The sequence below is a fragment of the Atta colombica genome, unplaced genomic scaffold (assembly GCF_001594045.1).
Source record: "Atta colombica isolate Treedump-2 unplaced genomic scaffold, Acol1.0 scaffold2, whole genome shotgun sequence".
Classification (NCBI taxonomy): domain Eukaryota; kingdom Metazoa; phylum Arthropoda; class Insecta; order Hymenoptera; family Formicidae; genus Atta; species Atta colombica.
In genome coordinates this window covers 443,728-463,338 of record NW_017259293.1, presented here as the reverse complement: position 1 = coordinate 463,338, position 19,611 = coordinate 443,728, and the positions used below count along the sequence as shown (strand labels likewise).

Here is a 19,611-nt window from a genome sequence, read left to right as displayed (position 1 = left end):
TTCTTGAAGCGTTGAAACCACTCACGACACATTCTTTCACTAATAGCGGCCTCACCATAAGTATTTGAGAGCATTCGATGAGCCTCAGCCGCAGATTTCTTCATATTGAAGCAAAAAATTAAAACCTCCCGCAAATGACGAGAATTTGGCTCGTAAACTGACATTTTCAATCGAGAATAACTTTATGATGCAGACACAAATCGACTAATGTTTCTATGGGGTTATGTTGACAGATGCCCAAGTTTATTGTATGACGTCTATGATCTATTTATTTCGACCACCACTTACCGCTAAAGCCATCTATAGGAAAACGGCGGAAGCAAAGTTGTACACCTAATACATGCATATCTATTGTAAATTAGGCATTTTACCAATATTTAATAAGTGGATATCTGAGATATTTATATTACGTTCTTTAAGGTTTTTGCATAATTTACTGATATTAAGTTTAACATCACGAATATAATTTTTTTCGTCAGTATTTATAGCGCTCGTAGTTTGACTACGTAACAATTGTCAGAAATAGCATCACAATTCGCAGAAAGCCTAATCCAGTTGAATATAATTGTGTTAGTCGCAGTTTATTGTCATTACATAAAATATGAAGAGTCTCATAGTGAGGAACTGTGTATAATCAAGAATTCATTTTTGAATTGTACCAAACAGTGTTATGAATTCTCATGACTCGAACATCGCATTCTTTTAATATGTGTTCTCTAATCTTGATTCTAATCTTGGCTGATTTTGATAATTTTGATTCGCAATAAATCGCTGAAACTTGATATAGTAAGTCTGTCTGTTTACAAATCATTATATTATTAATATCCACTTAGCTACATCGTATTTTGTTAAATGAATACAGCTATTTATCGGATCTGAGACCTAAATAAATATAAGTAGGATTTATGAATAAATGCCTCTCTTGCTCTGCTTGATTAATAACGGAATTACATGATATAATATAAAGTTTTGTTCTATTAAAGATATTTTAACAACATAAATCAAACGATGATTCTTATTATAAAATATGTTTATATCGCTAATATCGATTAAATTAGTAAATTGATCGGATTTCAAAGGTATAGATAATTGTTTGTTATTTATAACATAACGAGTTTCTTTTAAGTTATTGAATAATTCTAAGTGTTTTGGAATTAATCCTCGGCGTGCCTATAGAATTGCGTCAAAGTTTCTAATTCTATTCCATATTTAAGTATCATTTCTGAGCATTATATTAGATAAGAATTGATTAAGTTATTTAATTGAGTTTCAGTTAATTTTTGTCTATCTTTTAAGGCTGTGAAGTTGTCCTATTTGTTTCAAACTTATTATTTGTTTCAAAGGTATTCGAAAAATTATTTATTATTGCCTGAATAATACTTATTTGTTTTTATATAAATTTGTTATTTCGAATTATACACAAGATCTATTTGTTCATTATAATCAACATCGGAATTTAATATATCAAAAAGGATTTTCGCTATTTGACTAACAAAACGTTGATCAAGACGCCTCGCTTAAATCTCTGGTTATCAAATTTTTTAATATAACTTTATCGTTGGATCTACCTATCAAATCATTAATTATTTCTCTGTTAATTTTCAGACTTTTCAGTCTTTGGTTTAAACGTTCAATTCTTGCAATCCTGAATACAGTATATTATTTTTGTACTTACTATAACATAAAATCATGATTTTATCTAAATAAGATTTTAATATTTTCTCTTTTTCTTCTAATGGAGTAAAAAATTAATATAATTTATAAATTTCCAATGATCTCTAAAAATATGTAAATCCGCTAAATTTTCGAAATACACTCTAATTAGACGCTCAAATGATTAATAAAGGTTTTTACTGATTCATTAATCATCTGTATCATCCTGCAAAGGAAAATATGCATATGTTTTTATGTTTATTAACATGTAAAAAAATTTAATTTCATAATTAACATCGTTTATTCAGTGTATTATTTTAAATGGATCGTTATATTGATCGGTTAGTTTTTTAGTTCTAATCGTTTTGTGTAATATTATATATTGACACATCTCCCGGATCCAAGTAAGTCCAATATCAAAGGTTTTTCGTATATTTGTCATAATATTCCTTTGAACCTTCCTTAGTTTTACGGAGATTTTCTTTTGCATGCCTTTTAAAATAGTCTGTCGAATAAATCCGCGAAGAATTCTCTACGTGTAATTCTCTGTCGGGGTTCGGAAAGTATTGAGAGTAAACGATCGAATATTAATTTGTAAGGAGATATTTTTGTTCCCTCATGATATGACGTATTATAAAAAAAATATAGCAGCGTCCAGAGACGAGTTCCAATTATCTTGCTGAGAATTAATAAAAGGCTTTAAATACTCAGTTAATACATGATGCGAGCAACCAAAAATCCGTTTGATTGTGGATAGTAAACGCTGGTTTTAACTTGTTTTATTTTGAAAATTCTAGCAATTTCTTTCATTATTTCTTCAGATATATTACTACCTTAATCAGAGAGCAACTCTGCAGGTGAACCAAAAGTATAAATGAATAATTTATTAATAATTATGTCAACAATTGTAATGCTAGTATCTAATAACAGATATGCTGTGCAAAATTTCGTCAGCTGATCCTGCGTAGTTAATATATATTTATTCCCGTTTCTTATTTCCGATAATGGTCTTATCAATTGCAACTTTTTGAAATACTTCGTTTGGTGTATCCGTAATTAATTGGAGCTTTCGTTTTTTCGCGAACTAATTTTCATTTTTGGCAATCATGACAAGCTATGACAAAATTTTTAATATCCTGCCATCCCATACAACTTTGTACAACTTTGCTTCCGCCGTTTTCCTATAGATGGCTTTAGCGGTAAGTGGTGGTCGAAATAAATAGATCATAGACGTCATACAATAAACTTGGGCATCTGTCAACATAACCCCATAGAAACATTAGTCGATTTGTGTCTGCATCATAAAGTTATTCTCGATTGAAAATGTCAGTTTACGAGCTAAATTCTCGTCATTTGCGGGAGGTTTTAACTTTTTGCTTCAATATGAAGAAATTTATGGCTGAGGTTCATCGAATGCTCTCAAATACTTATGATGAGGCCGCTATTAGTGAAAGAACGTGTCATGAGTGATTTCAACGCTTCAAGAACGGTGATTTTGACGTCGAAGACCGGCATAACGGTGGAAGAGAGAAGGTTTTCGAAGATGCAGAATTGGAGGCATTACTTAGCAAGACTCGTGTCAAAATCAAGAAGAATTGGCACGATCATTGGGAGTGACTCAACAAGCCATTTCAAAACGCCTCAAAGCCATGAGAATGATTCAGAAGCAAGGAAATTGGGTGCCGTACGAATTGAAGCCGAGAGATGTTGAACGGCGTTTGTTTGCTTGTGAACAGCTGCTTGAAAGGCAAAGACGGAAGGGATTTCTGCATCGCATTGTGACTGGGGACGAAAAATGGGTTCATTACGATAATCCCAAGCGCAGAAAATCATGGGGAGTTCCCGGCCATGCTTCCACGTCGACGGCCAAACCAAATATTCACGGCTCCAAGGTCATGCTCTGTATTTGGTGGGACCAGCTCGGCGTAGTGTATCATGAACTGTTAAAACCGACTGAAACAATCACAGGCGATCGGTATCGAACGCAATTGATGCGTTTGAGTCGAGCATTGAAAGACAAACGGTTGCAATACAACGAGAGACACGATAAAGTGATTTTGCAGCATGACAATGCTCGACCCCATGTTGCGAAAGTGGTCAAGACATACTTGAAATGGGAAGTCCTACTTCATCCGCCGTATTCTCCAAACGTTGCTCCCTTTGATTACTTGTTTCGATCAATGGCACACGGCCTGGCTGACCAGCACTTCCGGTCTTATGAAGAAGTAAAAAATTGGATCGATTCGTGGATAGCCTCAAAAGATGACCAGTTTTTTCGACGCGGGATTCGTACGCTACCCGAAAGATGGGAGAAAGTAGTGACCAGCGATGGACAATACTTTGAATCATAAATGTATAACCAGTTTTTTACAACAAAGCCTCGAATTTCGGAAAAAAAACGGCGGAAGCAAAGTTGTACAATTAATATTGTTGAAATACGTTTTAAAATTTTAATATCTTTATGACCGCCGATTTTTTAATTATGTAATTCTTTAAGGATGTCTTTTGTATCTGGATGGATTAATTTCGTTAAGTATAGACCCTAATAAAAATACTTATATTGGTGTATCTTTAAATACATATATATTTAATCATTTGAATTCTTAGTTTATTAATATTTCCTATGGGTGTTATTGATATTATCTTTTGATTGTGTGAAATAGCATATATTCTTTTAATTTAATTAAACATTTAATTAAATAGCGTTTCTAAATTTATGGGTGTTTGATTATTTTTTCGCGTGACAAGGTTTATTTCGATTAAATAATTTTTCTTTATTATATTAATATTTCCTGGCGTCGTAAGTGTTAAATTTTCTACTTTATTTTCCTCTACTTTATTTTTTGATAAAGTATTTAATTTTAGGAAAGGAACTTGTCTCTATTACAAGTAATCCTTTGATTTTGCCCGAAATTATATTTTGTGTTTTCCATAACGAATCATTCAATGCATGCTGCAAAAATAAACTGTAACTAAGAACTTCATCATTGCTGAAGCTTTTGCTTGTAAAACTGATATTTGTGGTATTCTAGAAAGAGCATCCGCATTAATATTGTTTTCCTTCTTTATACAAGACTTTATAATCATACTCTTTTAATTTTAATCGCCATCGCATTAACTGAGATGATCTTTAACGTTAAAAAGCCAGATTAGTGGTTTATGATCAGGTTTATAATTATTTTGAATCTTTTTACCGTATACGTACGTATTGAAAATGTTTTGTTGCCCATACGATAGCCTAGAGTTCTTTCTCCGTAGTATCATAATTACGTTCCGCCTTATTAAGTTCGGAAAGCATAAGCAATAATAAGAAGATCAATCCCTATTTCCCCTTGTATAAAATCACGCCGATTCCTTTGTCACTAGCATAGTTAAAATAAATTCCTTATTGAAATCTGGATATTGCAAAATAGTTCATTTAATAACATTTATTTAATTTTCTCGAAATTTATTTGTTGTCCTGTCTTGAAATTTATTTGTTTATTTATTGTATTTCCCATTTGAATAGTACGTTTTTCTTAAAAAGTGATGTAAATGATTGAGTAATCGAACTAAAATCTTTAATAAAACACGGTAATAATCTACAAGACTCAAAAATTACTTAAGCTCTTTATGATTCTTTGGAACCGGATACTGTTTTACTGTCTGTACTTTTTCTGGATTAGATCTTACTCCTTTGTTTGAAATTATATAACTTAAGTAAAGGATCGAATTTTATTCAATAATGATACAGGCAAGCTTATAGATTAAGTTGGAGATGTGTTATTCGTAGCTTATGAGAACAGACTGACTCGATCAGAACCAGAGGGATCTTTATTATGATAAAAGAAATGAAGATTTCGATAAATTTTAACCAATAACTTGTCATTTTTTGGAATACGAAAAATATACATGATGGGGATGAAAGAATCCGAGATATGTAACTATCGATGATTCACGAATCCGAATTTAGGGATGAGTCATAAGATATCTAAGACTGAATATTTGAGACGGGTCTTAAGGGTAGATAAAAAAAAGATAACAATAGGATTAATAACAAATAAGACAGAAGTAGTAAACAAGATTTATCAGGAATGTTTAGAAAAAAATGTGTAGAAAAATTATGTTAAAAACGTGACGTTAACAAAAATGACGTGGTACGTAAACATATCTCGTTGCCAATTGAGAACGAAATTCTTTATAAAGTTTTCATAATTTGTATTACAAAATTTGTAAAAATGCAAAGGCTTTTGGCAAAAATGATGGATAACATAAATTCATTATAAGTTATTTTTTAAACATCTGGCTGCTCTGCCGGAATTGAAAATACTGAAATATAAAACAGATGAATAAAACTGCTATAGTCAGAATTATAACTGCTCGTCTTTCATCATTACAGCTGCTTGTTACTTCGCTATGCCAGCCAAAATTCTCTGGATGAGAGTTCGCAGAAGCATGTTCCTCGTGAGAATGGGAAGGATAAACCACCATATAGGAATCATCATCACACGAATAGAGCTTTTGATGTCATCAACGAGATGAGAAAGTATATATTTTCGTTACCTTTGTTAGGTATTGAAGTAATTTGACATATATCTTTGTATGACTAAACCTTATGTGTATGTACGTGCGTTTGTTCAGATATACTATTCTTTCATTTCTTTAAAAAATATATTTATATTATCTTTTAGACACATATTGTTATATACGTATTACTGTGTTACCAAAAATTTATAAAATAGATTTTATAAGTATTTAAAATTATAAGATAAATATGGATAAATATGGATTTAAATAATATGCTATGATTTTTAGGAAAAATTTACTCTGCGATGTCATCTTAGTAGCGGATGGTGGTATGGAAGTACCGGCTCACAAAATGGTTCTCGCTGCATGCAGTCCTTACTTTTACGCTATGTTTACAAGTTTTGAGGAACGTGATCAACAAAGAATAACGTTGCAAGGCGTGGATTATTCGGCATTAGAATTATTAGTAGATTATGTTTACTCTGCAGAAGTCCACGTTACAGAGGATAACGTACAGGTACTTCTACCTGCTGCAAACTTGTTACAACTAACGGATGTACGAGATGCCTGTTGCGATTTCTTACAAGCTCAATTACATCCGTCTAATTGTCTCGGTATTAGAGCGTTTGCAGATCTGCATGGGTGCCTCGAGTTGTTGACGCACTCAGACAGTTACATCGAACAGCATTTTTCGTAAGTCGCATCTCAAATTCTGATCCTCTTAGTTAAATTGTATATTATACGATTGTATTAATTTTCTCAATATCGATTGCAGAGAAGTGGTTGACGCAGAAGAATTTTTAACATTGGAACCTGAACAAGTAGCTAAACTTATCTGTAGCGATCGTTTAATGGTGCCTTCTGAAGAAAAAGTATTTGAATGTGTTATTTCATGGGTACACCACGACCTCGAAAAGAGACAAAATGATTTGGCATTGTTAATGGAGCACGTGCGCTTGCCTTTGCTTTCTCAAGAATATTTAGTGCAACGTGTGGAAGAGGAACCGCTTCTCAAAGCTAATTTACAATGTAAGTTTACTATTATGATGTGCATGTTAAAAGAAGAGATATATATATCCCTTAATTTCCACAGGTAAGGATTTTTTGATCGAAGCCTTAAAATATCATTTACTGAAGGGTGAGCAAAAGTCATTATTCAAAACACCGCGTACCAAACCAAGACAACCGAGAGGATTACCTAAAGTATTACTCGTTGTTGGTGGCCAAGCTCCAAAGGCGATCAGGAGCGTTGAATGTTATGACTTTAAAGAGGAAAGGTGGTATCAAGTTTCTGAATTACCAACACGACGTTGCAGAGCTGGTAAATAGCATCATTTGAATTATGATGATAGAATTGTTCTTTTCTTTTTGTAAAGTAAAAAATTATATCAGAATTGTTCAAAGTCGGAGGTTTTTGGCCTGAAATCGAAATATTCCATTCAATTTCATGCAAAAATAATGGATTTCTTTTTACTACACCTAATATGTCGGTATTCACTCTCATTATCATTTCTATTCTTTACTTCACTGCTATTTTGTTGTAGCACGCAATGCTCAATTTCAGGGACGAAACTAATCTGAAATCGTTAAAAGTTTTTGACCTGTGTCTTTCACTATGTTTAAAAGTATTCTCTTCTGTTACTCTAATATTATAATATATTACTATTCATAATACATTTAACTATAAAAATATGAATAATAGATTAGAAAAACTTTTAACGATTTCAAACTAGTTTCTGAGCCTAAGCCATTGCAACAAAACAGCAATGAAGTAAGAAATAAGAATAGGTGTGAATACCGATACATTTCGATTTCAAGCCAAAAAACCTTGACCTTGGACAGCTCTGGATTATACTATATTGGATTATAGGACTCTGTGTTCTTGGCGGACGCGTATACGCTGTTGGTGGATTTAACGGATCATTAAGAGTACGAACAGTTGATATTTATGATGCTGCAGCGGATCAATGGTCACCTTGTCCCGAGATGGAGGCGAGGAGATCGACACTCGGTGTAGCCGTACTCGGCAATTGCGTTTACGCTGTACGTTATTATATCTTCTTGTTTGTGTCGCATGTTATTTATTAAATTGTAAATCATATTTAAAATTTAATCGATATTTTACATACATAGGTTGGTGGCTTCGATGGTTCGACAGGATTAAATTCGGCTGAAGTTTATGATCCACGGACTCGCGAATGGAGACCAGTTGCACGAATGTCAACACGGCGTAGTAGCGTAGGAGTCGGTGTTGTCAAAGGATTGCTTTATGCCGTAAGTTTATATCAAATATTACTTCGAAGATGTCATCTGTATTACATGTTTAATATAGAGACACTTTGCAATTAGGTTGGTGGCTACGATGGAGAATCTCGTCAATGTCTTTCTAGTGTTGAGTGTTATAATCCGGAGAAGGATCAATGGAAACCTGTACCTGAAATGTCTGCACGTCGCAGTGGTGCAGGTGTTGGTGTCCTGGATGGTGTTTTATACGCGGTAGGAGGTCACGATGGTCCACTAGTACGAAAAAGCGTAGAAGCATTTAATCCGGAGACAAATCAATGGACTCCTGTCAGTGACATGGCATTATGTCGACGTAACGCCGGTAGGCAATTAATATTTTCTTACATATAAGATGTCTGAGATCACTCGAACACCTTTTTAAAATGAGGAAAAATGTTTTTTATAAAAAGAATATTAAAAATATTGTTATAAGCAAATTAGGTACGCTCTATCGAACAATGATATTTTTAATTTCTGGTTCCAATCAAAAATTGACTATTTAAATCAGATATTCAATTTTTAAATATTTTTTTATTACAGATTTAGATTACACGCAAATAATAAGAAACTTTCGTGGAACATTTTTTTTTAAATATGCTTCTATTGATTTAGAAATGATTTGGAAAGCAAGTGCGATTCGTGTCGCATACTTTAACATGCTTCAACATGTTCCTATCATAGCTTCTACTCATTCTAACAAGTGCATTTGAGTGAGTAGCAGCTACGGTTGGAAATAGAAACATATTGGAGCAACCAAATAAATCTCGCGAATAAATGCAACGCGAACAAATTTAGTTGGAATTACATATCTAAGCACAATCAGAGGAACATTTTCTAGTAAGACAGAAAAACCTATCTCTCTCTCTAAAAATATAGCTATATCAATACTTTATCACAGTTTAGATTTTCTTTAAAGAAAAAGATTATAGATTTTCTTTAAAGAAAATCTATAACGATCTAACTTCAATAATACTGCCAAACTTTCCAAATATAATGATCAATTTATTTTAACCAATGAAGATTAATTCATGGCTAATAATGACAATTTCAAATATTAATAAATTCATCACGTTTAAATGTATATCCATCAGAAAATAAAATTTTTAAGTGGAAATAAGTTGTTGTGTTATGCAGTTACAAAATATTAATTTGTCCAAAATCATATTTTATATTTGGTGAATAGTCTGAGGGTGAAACTTGTTTTCTATTCATATGCACTATATAATATCACAACTAAACTAGGCTACTAACTAGGGCCCATATTCTTTATATCTACTGATACTTGTTGATATCCCGTTAAGTAGAGACAGCCAATAAAAACTGCCTTTTTTTTTAGGATAGTCATTGGCTATTGTTAGTTATCGACAACTATCGATGGACGTATAACTGATATTTGATTTTTGCGCGGAATAACTCGGTTTCTTGCGGTCGATTAAAATGCAAAAGAAGTTCGCGCTGGAGATAAGATGCAAATAAAAAAAAAGAGCAGTTTACAATAAAATAAAGAAGTCTTTATTGTAGTTATGAAGTAATATATTGATAATATATAGAAGTAATGTGTAGATTGAATACAAAAGTTACGCGATATTGGCCAGAATATTAGGAATGTTACCGTAGGCTCGAATGTATGTGTACGTGTGTGTGCGTGTGCGCGCATATGCGTTTGCGCATGGGCGTGCGTGTGTGCGCGCGCCGTAATAAAAATTGTGTGAATATATAGGATGTCCCATGTAACTGTGATTTTTCCGACACTTCCGATGATGTGACAAAATTATTTTTAATAAAAGTTAGTTTTCAATCGACTACAAATTGCAATATTAAAAATGCAAAGTATTCTTTTTTAAGAGAAAAGTCAAGGGCACCTTAATTTTTTTTAATGACAAGACATATTTTTTACTTCATAATATTGCAACTGATGTTAAGACGAGTTCAATGAACTGCTATGACCTTGAAATCAAATGTGTTAAATCAATAAACAAACGTTTTCGTGAAAAATTATTTTATTTGTATTAAATTTCGTATGCATATATTCTACAGTAGTAGTAGTTTTTGTATTAGCTGCATATCAACTTTCTCATTATAGAAATACATTTCCGATAAATTGAGACTACGATTTGCTCTAATGTCAAACTAAGAAAGAACAAATATAAATAAGGTCATAACGCGCAAATATATACAAGTACCACAAGTTGTGTTGACATTTTTTCTACGTTTACATATATTGGGAGTACAAATTAGTTCGGTCCGTTTCCCTAAAGATTGCTTCAGCTGTTGTGAATGGTTCATAGTGACAGCTGATTTTGACGGTTTCAGAGAGATTAAACTTGCTGTCTGCTAATAATATTCAGTTTATATCACTTTGAGTTTCATACAAAAACCTTGATTTTTACTGTATTTGTCGAATTTTGTGTTAACCAAGCAGCATTTACGGAAGGTTTTGAGTTTCTGCTTTGATTGGAAGAAAAGTGCGGCTGAAGCCCATCGAATGCTTATCGAAGTTTATGGTGACACTACTCCAATTGATAAATCATGTAGGGAATGGTTTCGAGGATGAAGATTTCAGTTCGTTGAAGACAAGTCTCGCTCTGGACAGCCAAAAAAATTCGAAGACAAAGAATTAGAGGCATTACTCGAAGATCAGAATCAAACGTAAAAGGAGCTTGTAGAATCATTAAAGGTAACTCAACAAGCCGTTTCTGCACGATTGAGAGCTGTGGGAATGATTCAAAAACAAGGAAATTGAGTGCCTTACGAACTGAAACCGAGGGACGTTGAAAAGTCGATTTTTCACTTGCTAACAGCTGATTCAAAGACAACAGAGAAAAGGTTTTTTGCATCGGATTGTGACTGGAGATGAGAAGTGGATATTCTACGACAATCCCAAAAAGAAAAAACTAAGCCTGGTTGCCATCGACCTCAATATCAACCCCACAGCCGAACATTTATGGTTCGAAGATCATGCTCTGTATCTAATGGGAAAAAGGGTCTTGTTTACTATGAGCTGCTGAAACCTGGCGATTCCATTACGGGCGATCGGTATCGGCTACAATTGATTGATCGTTTGAGCCGTGCATTGCGAGAAAAACGGTCGGAATACGAGCAAAGATAAATGATAAATTATTTTTCTTCATGACAACGCTCGGCCTCATGTCGCTAAAGTCGTAAAAAAAATATTTGGAAACGCTCAAATGGGATGTTTTACTGCATCCGCCGTATTCTCCGGATATTGGTCCTTCTGATTACTGATTGTTTCGAAGGATGCAGCACGATTTGACAAGTCACCGGTTCACTTCTTTCGCAGAAATCGAAAATTGGCTCCAAAATTGAATAGCTTCCAAAGACGAGTCATTTTTTCGAGATGGAATTCGAAAATTGCCTGAGAGATGGGAAAAAGTAGGCAGCGATGGACAATACTTTAATTGATCTGTTCATTTTGTTTTGAAATAAATGCACAAAAAAACGGACCGAACTAATTTGTATTCCCAATAAATGTAATAAATTGTGAACTATAATACATTCGGGAATATCACGAATTCAGAAATGTTACGTCGGTTTTTCAATTTATCTATAAATACATTTTTTCTGAACAATGTAATAAAAAAATGTAAATTTTAATACAAAATAATTTTTTATGAAAATGTTTCCGTTCATTGATCTCATGATCTGACTTTAAGGTCATCTCAAGATCATAGCAGGTCATTGAATTCATTTTGACATTAGTTACAATATTATGAAGTAAATAATACGTAGTGTCATTTAAAAAATATAAAAACAAAGGGCTAATGAGAGTTTTATGCGCAGTTGTTAATGCGAAAATAAGAATCGTTTATTGTCGAAAAATTATAATAATTAATTACACACAGACATTTCGGCTTGCTTTCATCAGTAGCCATTATCAGTACATTCATTGTCTGAACATATTATATGTTATAAATCTCTCACTTTTTCATGGCGAGACGGCAAAGTGACAACTCAATTCTAAATCTTATTCTATTGGCAATGGTTGACAATTCCAATAGCAATGAATAACAAATTAAAATCTGTACAGATATCAAAAACGTTACCACTATTTTTTATAAAGAAAAATTAATGCACTCACTCATATAGCCATGAAAGACGTGAACACAAAAAAAAATAAAGTCAAAAGATCCGCAAATTGTTCATATTGTACAATATAATATAATATAAATATAAATTCGCTACAAACGTTCCGATTATTGTGATGTTCAATATCGTTATCATTCAAGTGAGTCAAAAAATAATAGTATAAAACTGATATATATAATGATAAGTAAAAACTGATAAATAAAACGGACGATATTACCAACAGACACACATCAGACTGTTACTTAAAGATATAAATCTTAAATAAATAAAAACAAAAATGGCAGTTTAAATCAGTGTAAATTATTGAGGATCGAGATGTATGAGTGATGTAAAAACTCGGTGTCAGATTGTAAATTAAGACTGTTTTTTTTGCAACTGAATAATATTTCTGAGATACATCGTTTATATAAAAACTGTTTCTGATCAATAATTTCTGTGCCTTCCCAAGCGAATGGTTGAGATCCAATCTGTGTTTGGTAATAACAGAATGATTACTCGTATTCCTTCGGGTATCGTTATAATGTTCCGAGATTCTCGTTTTTAAAGTCCGTCCCGACATAGAAGGCATCGCAATCCTTGCTATATCTTGTACACTACGTTCTTTTTTGCTTTATTAGGTAAAGAAGCCTTATGTGTTTTAAAAGCAGCTTTGAGCTTGTTTAGGCTAAAAAATACAAAGTCAACATCAAGATCTTTAATTATCTCTCTGAATTTGTATTCTCCGAAACAAATGAAATCGTAAATTTCTTAATAATATCTTCATCAGAAGTATCATTCGTGTTTTGTTTTAAAGTTTTGTTACTCAATAAAGATTTTAGGTGCTCATTAATTGTGTTAAAAATAAAATAATCGGATAGTCATTATTTAAAAGTGTCAATGACAAAGGTCAGGTTCTTTTTGTGATATTTGAGATAACAAAGGGCTCTATTAACTATTCTTATGATCGTATCTCTCTTTTGCGAAACAGGATGCTCAGAAAAGAAATTCAGATACCTATCAGAAAAAGTAAGCTTATGGTACCAATCATATTCAAGAGTGTTGTTATTTTTGATAATAGTGATATCTAAATAATTTATTCTGTTCTCATCAATTTCAATCGTATCAAACTGTAATCGAGGATGAAACGAAAAATTGAAAATTTGTAATATTTCTGAAATTTTTTTCAGATGGAGCTCCCATTGTCGTCTATGTACCCAGCAAATGAGAATGGATTAAAATGGATTAAAATTTTTTTCCGAATGCGTATTTTAAATAGCGAATACTTTTTTTTTTTTTTTGATTTAATTGGATTCAATTGGATTCAATTGGATGCAATTGGATTGACTGCATTTCCTATTCACATGGAACACTCTGTATGTGTACCATATGTCTCTATCTGGCTCAGTATTACAGACGAGTTTTTCAGTACACAGTGTTCGCGAGTCATGCACGGAGATATCCCCTAGCTATTGCTGGTATAGCAGGAGCGGTATGAGAATGCTCGAATGACAGAGTATTCTGTACCACCTTTTCTCGCTACTGAATCGATTTTCTCCGGCTGCGGAGCACAATACTGCTTTGTTAATAATTTGCTGTTTATATACGGATTGTTGCTCCCGCTCGATTTGTTCCATCAATACTCAGTAATTTACATCGATCGACATTAAAAGCGACAGAGATGTCGATGGCGGTACTCGATAGTATTTTGGAACTCCTCGATGGAAGCAACGGTTATTTGCTATTACATTTATGGAATATGCTTTGTTTCTTAAAAAAATTGCGGGCGCATCGCGTCCTCATCACTGCGACTACTGTGACATCTGACTGGATGTAATGTCGAGAACGATACGATTAGAGGAGCGCATCATTAGACGTGTACAGAATATAGGCCAAAAATATTTTTTTTAACACTTTAAAGAAGAATCATGAGGATTTAATTTTGCTGAAGAATTTTTCCGCTGCTCTTATCCCAATTTCAATTAACTCTTCGTTACTAACGGAAACTATTAGGTGTACAACTTTGTTTCCGCCGTTTTTTTCCGAAATTCGAGGCTTTATTGTAAAAAACTGGTTATACATTTATGATTCAAAGTATTGTCCATCGCTGGCCTAGTTTCTCTCATCTTTCGGGTAGCGTACGAATCCCGCGTCGAAAAAACTGGTCATCTTTTGAGGCTATCCACGAATCGATCCAATTTTTTACTTCTTCATAAGACCGGAAGTGCTGGTCAGCCAGGCCGTGTGCCATTGATCGAAACAAGTGATAGTCAGAGGGAGCAACGTCTGGAGAATACGGCGGGTGGGGTAGGACTTCCCATTTCAACGTTTCCAAGTATGTCTTGATCACTTTCGCAACATGGGATCGAGCATTGTCATGCTGCAAAATCACTTTATCATGTCTCTCGTTGTATTGCGGCCGTTTGTCTTTCAATGTTCGGCTCAAACGCATTAATTGCGTTCGATATCGATCGCCTGTGATTGTTTCAGTTTCGGTTTTAACAGTTCATAATATGAATAACACTACGCCGAGCTGGTCCTACCAAATACAGAGCATGACCTTGGAGCCATGAATATTCGATTTGGCCGTCGACGTGGAAGCATGGCCGGGAACTCCCCATGATTTTCTGCGCTTGGGATTATCGTAATGAACCCATTTTTCGTCTCCAGTCACAACACGATGCAGAAATCCCTTCTGTCTTTGCCTTTCAAGCAGCTGTTCACAAGCAAACAAACGCCGTTCAACATCTCTCGGCTTCAATTCGTACGGCACCCAATTTCCTTGCTTCTGAATCATTCCCATGGCTTTGAGGCGTTTTGAAATGGCTTGTTGAGTCACTCCCAATGATCGTGCCAATTCTTCTTGATTTTGACACGAGTCTTGCTCAAGTAATGCCTCCAATTCTGCATCTTCGAAAACCTTCTCTCTTCCATCGCTATGCCGGTCTTCGACGTCAAAATCACCGTTCTTGAAGCGTTGAAACCACTCACGACACGTTCTTTCATTAATAGTGGCCTCATCATAAGTATTTGAGAGCATTCGATGAGCCTCAGCCGCAGATTTCTTCATATTGAAGCAAAAAATTAAAACCTCCCGCAAATGACGAGAATTTGGCTCGTAAACTGACATTTTCAATCGAGAATATTTTTTTTGATGCAGACACAAATCAACTAATGTTTCTATGGGGTTATGTTGACAGATGCCCAAGTTTAATGTATGACGTCTATGATCTATTTATTTCGACCACCACTTACCGCTAAAGTCATCTATAGGAAAACGGCGGAAACAAAGTTGTACACCTAATATAATTACTCGATGTTGAACGCTCGCTACATACTGAGGCTACATTCCAAAATGTCTTCTTCGAAAATTTTACTCGAAATATATAGTGTCTGTACTTATGTAATGTATATTATATTACTAGATGTATAAGCTTAAATTCACTGTTTTTTAGTCAGAAAAACACATTTTTTTTCCTAGGAAGCAAAAACAAATTTATTCAAAGTACTTGCCCTCGCTAATTATACATTTTTCCCATCTTTCGGGCAATTTGTCTATTATATACCACGCCAAAAAAATTCCTCATCTTTCGAGGCAAACCACTCATCAAGCCATTTTCGAACGTCTTCGTAAGAAGTGCCGCTCATCGAGCGCGTGGCCCATCGACGAAAACAGGTGATAGTCAGAAGGTGCCAGATCTGGTGAGTAAGCGGGATGGGGTAGCACTTCCCAGTTGAATGTCTCCAAGTAGTTTTGGATCATTGTTGACGTGTGCGTTGTCGTGGAGGAAAATCAGCTTGTCTTTTCCGATAATGCGGCCTTTTTTCACGCAGAGCATGGTGCAATTTGATTAGTTGTTGGTGGTAGCGATGAGCAATAACAGTTTCACCAGGTTTAACAGCTCGTAGTAGATGACACCCTCCTGATCCCATCGAACGCACAGCATCATCTTCCGTCCGAAGCGATTTAGTCTTGAGGATGATGTTGATGATTGAGCGGGATCAACTCAAGATTTCTTGCATTTAGGATTCTGAAAATAGATCCACTTTTCATCACCTGTCACAATCCGATGCAGGAACGACTTTCTTTTTTGTCTGGCAAGCAGAATTTGGCATGTGTTTCGGCGTCGCTCCATCTGCCTATCGTTCAGTTCATGTGGCACCCATTTTCCGATCTTTTGAACCTTTCCCATGGCATGTAGCCGCATGGAAATGGCTGCTTGAGAAACACCCAATTGCTCGGCAAGCATTTTTTGCGATTGAGTATCGTCCTCGTCCAAAAGAGCCTGCAATTGACAGTCCTCAACCTTCCTGGGCCGATTTTCACATTTCTTGTCACTCAAGTCAAAATTGTCGTCCTTGAACCGGCGAAACCAATTTCTGCACGTTGTTTTCAATAAGGCATTGTCACCATAGGCCTCCACAAGCATGCGATGCGATTCGGCAGCCGATTTCTTCAAATTGAAACAGTAAAGTAAAGCTTCCCGCATATGCTTTTTTTTTTTTTAGCAAAAAACTAGACATGATTACGAAAGAAAAAATGTATGTTGTTGTATGAAATTGCTGATGATGTGCACTGGTTAATGTTGACAGATGTCAAACACATAAAAAAAAAGTGTATTGTGTGCCCAGGTAGTTTTGTACGCTCACTAATGCCACCTATGAGCAAACAGCGGATTTAAGCTTATACACCTGGTATATTATGTCAAGTGAAATTTTCTTTGGAAAGGACATTTTCGAATACAGTTTAAGAGTGACTAAAGTTACCCAACACAATTTTTGTGTGTGGACACTATACATATTTGGATATTTGGCTTTATTAATTTGAGTCTATTCTCTTATTTTATATACATATATCTTATTAAATTTTATTAGTCAATAATTTAAAAAATTTTAACTATTTATCTATACACCTTAACATATATAGAGTGTCTCATTTTATCGCATTGAAATATTCCAAAAAGTACGGAAAAATTACAAATTTTTGTATGTCACGCTTGCGTGTGATGGAATGTCTGGTGTGAGGTCAATATAGACAGATCTACTCGTTAATAAACATTTTATTCGGAACAAAAATCTGAATATCGTACAATGTTGCCTGTTGATGAACGGATTTTCTCTTTTTCTACAGAATGTGAATTGATTAGACCTAAGAGACTCTATCGATAAGTTCGTTTGTGATTGATCAGAACATAAAGCGCGTTTATACATAATATTCTTTCCTTCTTAGGAAAAATAAAATTAATTTGGAACATATATTTATTAGAAGGATAGCGAAAAAGTCGAGTTGATCTATGTGTACAGTTGGCAGCGTAAAGAATTGTTCTGGTGACTATTCTTATGCTCTACTGGATTGCAGTTGCCGGTAGCGGCCTTGAAATTTTTTACTATTGTCGGAGTCGTGGAACTAATTGCTTTATCTGAAATGATCTTAAATCTATCTCCATAAAAATGAACTCGTCGGGGTGAACTTGATTATTCTTCTTTAAATGATGGGTTGATATCCATTGGTGAACATTCGGATTCCTTTTTGATGAATGCACGAATTTGGTTCAAATGTCGCTTGAACCGTTTGCCTGCATCTTCCACTTCGTAATAAAGATTTCCTAATCTAGTAATAATTCTGCTTGGAATCCATTTATCCATTCGAGAATTGCCCGAAAGGAAATAAATTGTTTGTCCTGTTTGAACGATTTAAATAAAGGATAGAACTGTTGTAACTTTTCCATCATTTTGGCGTACATATCGTCAAATGAGACTAAATTAGATTTAGTCAAGTTCGTCAGAAAAATTGAGCAAGAAGTTGTCCCGTTGCCACATGCGGATCTTTCTGATGAGAGGATCTCAATTTTTCGATTGGACATGTTTAATTGGATATTGATCGATTAGACACCAAACGATTGGACTCTGTTCGATTGGACACGATGCAAAATATTAGGTGTAGTAAAAGAAATCCATTATTTTTCCATTCAATTTCATTCAAAAATAATGGATTTCTTTTTACCTAATATAATGTATGCCTTAGATTTCAATTAATAATTATTTCATTGCATGTAAAAATCATGATATTATACAATTCGATATCGATCGATTGGATACCCATCATATGAACATTGATCGGTTTGACACCTCTCTCCTCCTGTTAAGGAGAACACTTCTAAAATTGTACTGTTGCACATGGGTTTCGACTTTCTACTCGAAGCGACTTTTATCCCACATCTCCCTTGCCAATATATCCAATCAATCGATATCGAATTTTATTTACATAAAATGAAATAATTGAAATCTAAATTACACGGTGTCCAGTTTATTTTAAGACATACATAATGAATTTCACTTTGTGTCCAATCCAGCAATGTCAATCGTTTAGTGTCCAATCGATCAGTGTCCAACTGATCATTGTCGAATTGATCGATGTTCAATTGAATGTGTCTAATTAAGCGTGTCCAATCGAGTGGAACCCAATCGAACCATTCGGGTTATCTCTTTCCTATATTGTTGCAAGAATCTATTTAAGTTCCGTTGTATTATACAGGGTGATTAAAAAAAAATGTTTGTCTTTGAAATGTCATGTTCCTGACTTAATTCTACGATTTGTCATTTGCCAAAATTTTGTCCGAAGTTTAGTTTTTAAATTATAAGAGGAAATAATTAAGAATGACGCGCGGGAAGCGTAGAGAAGGTTAGGGGCAGCGTAACTCACATCGGACGCAGACTATACAGAGGATCCTCGTTGCAATAAGACGATTGCATTCTCTCTCCATTCTTACACGCATGCACGCACCCATGCACGCACGCACCTACGCACGCATGCACGCATGCACACAAATTTACTTTGTAGAGTAGAATTTAACTTTCTGCTTGAAAATAAAGAAAAACTTATTTCCATATGAATCACGTACAGTTCCACAAAAAATATTTATGTTAAACTTGCATTCCTCTTGCAAATTTAATTTAGATATCGCACATTCGCACTGACATAGAATGCACACAGAATGTCAATTAGCCATTAGGTGACAGAAAATCATTCGAAGAAAGAAACATATGACACGTTTACTCGACGATAGCATCGATTGATTTTAATAG

At 34.4% G+C, this 19,611-nt stretch overlaps 1 protein-coding gene across 2 annotated transcripts in view; it reads left to right on the top strand.

Moving 5' to 3' along the window:
* The window catches only part of LOC108687082 (ring canal kelch homolog), an 87,864-nt gene that overhangs the window by 47,401 nt on the left and 20,852 nt on the right, over positions 1-19,611 (top strand). For both annotated transcript variants that reach the window (XM_018192686.1, XM_018192685.1), the window contains exons 2-8: positions 6,032-6,178; positions 6,448-6,852; positions 6,935-7,188; positions 7,253-7,480; positions 8,030-8,202; positions 8,293-8,433; positions 8,509-8,764. In XM_018192686.1, coding sequence (XP_018048175.1) covers positions 6,032-6,178; positions 6,448-6,852; positions 6,935-7,188; positions 7,253-7,480; positions 8,030-8,202; positions 8,293-8,433; positions 8,509-8,764 — 1,604 coding nt within the window. The remainder of the gene's footprint in view (positions 1-6,031; positions 6,179-6,447; positions 6,853-6,934; positions 7,189-7,252; positions 7,481-8,029; positions 8,203-8,292; positions 8,434-8,508; positions 8,765-19,611) is intronic.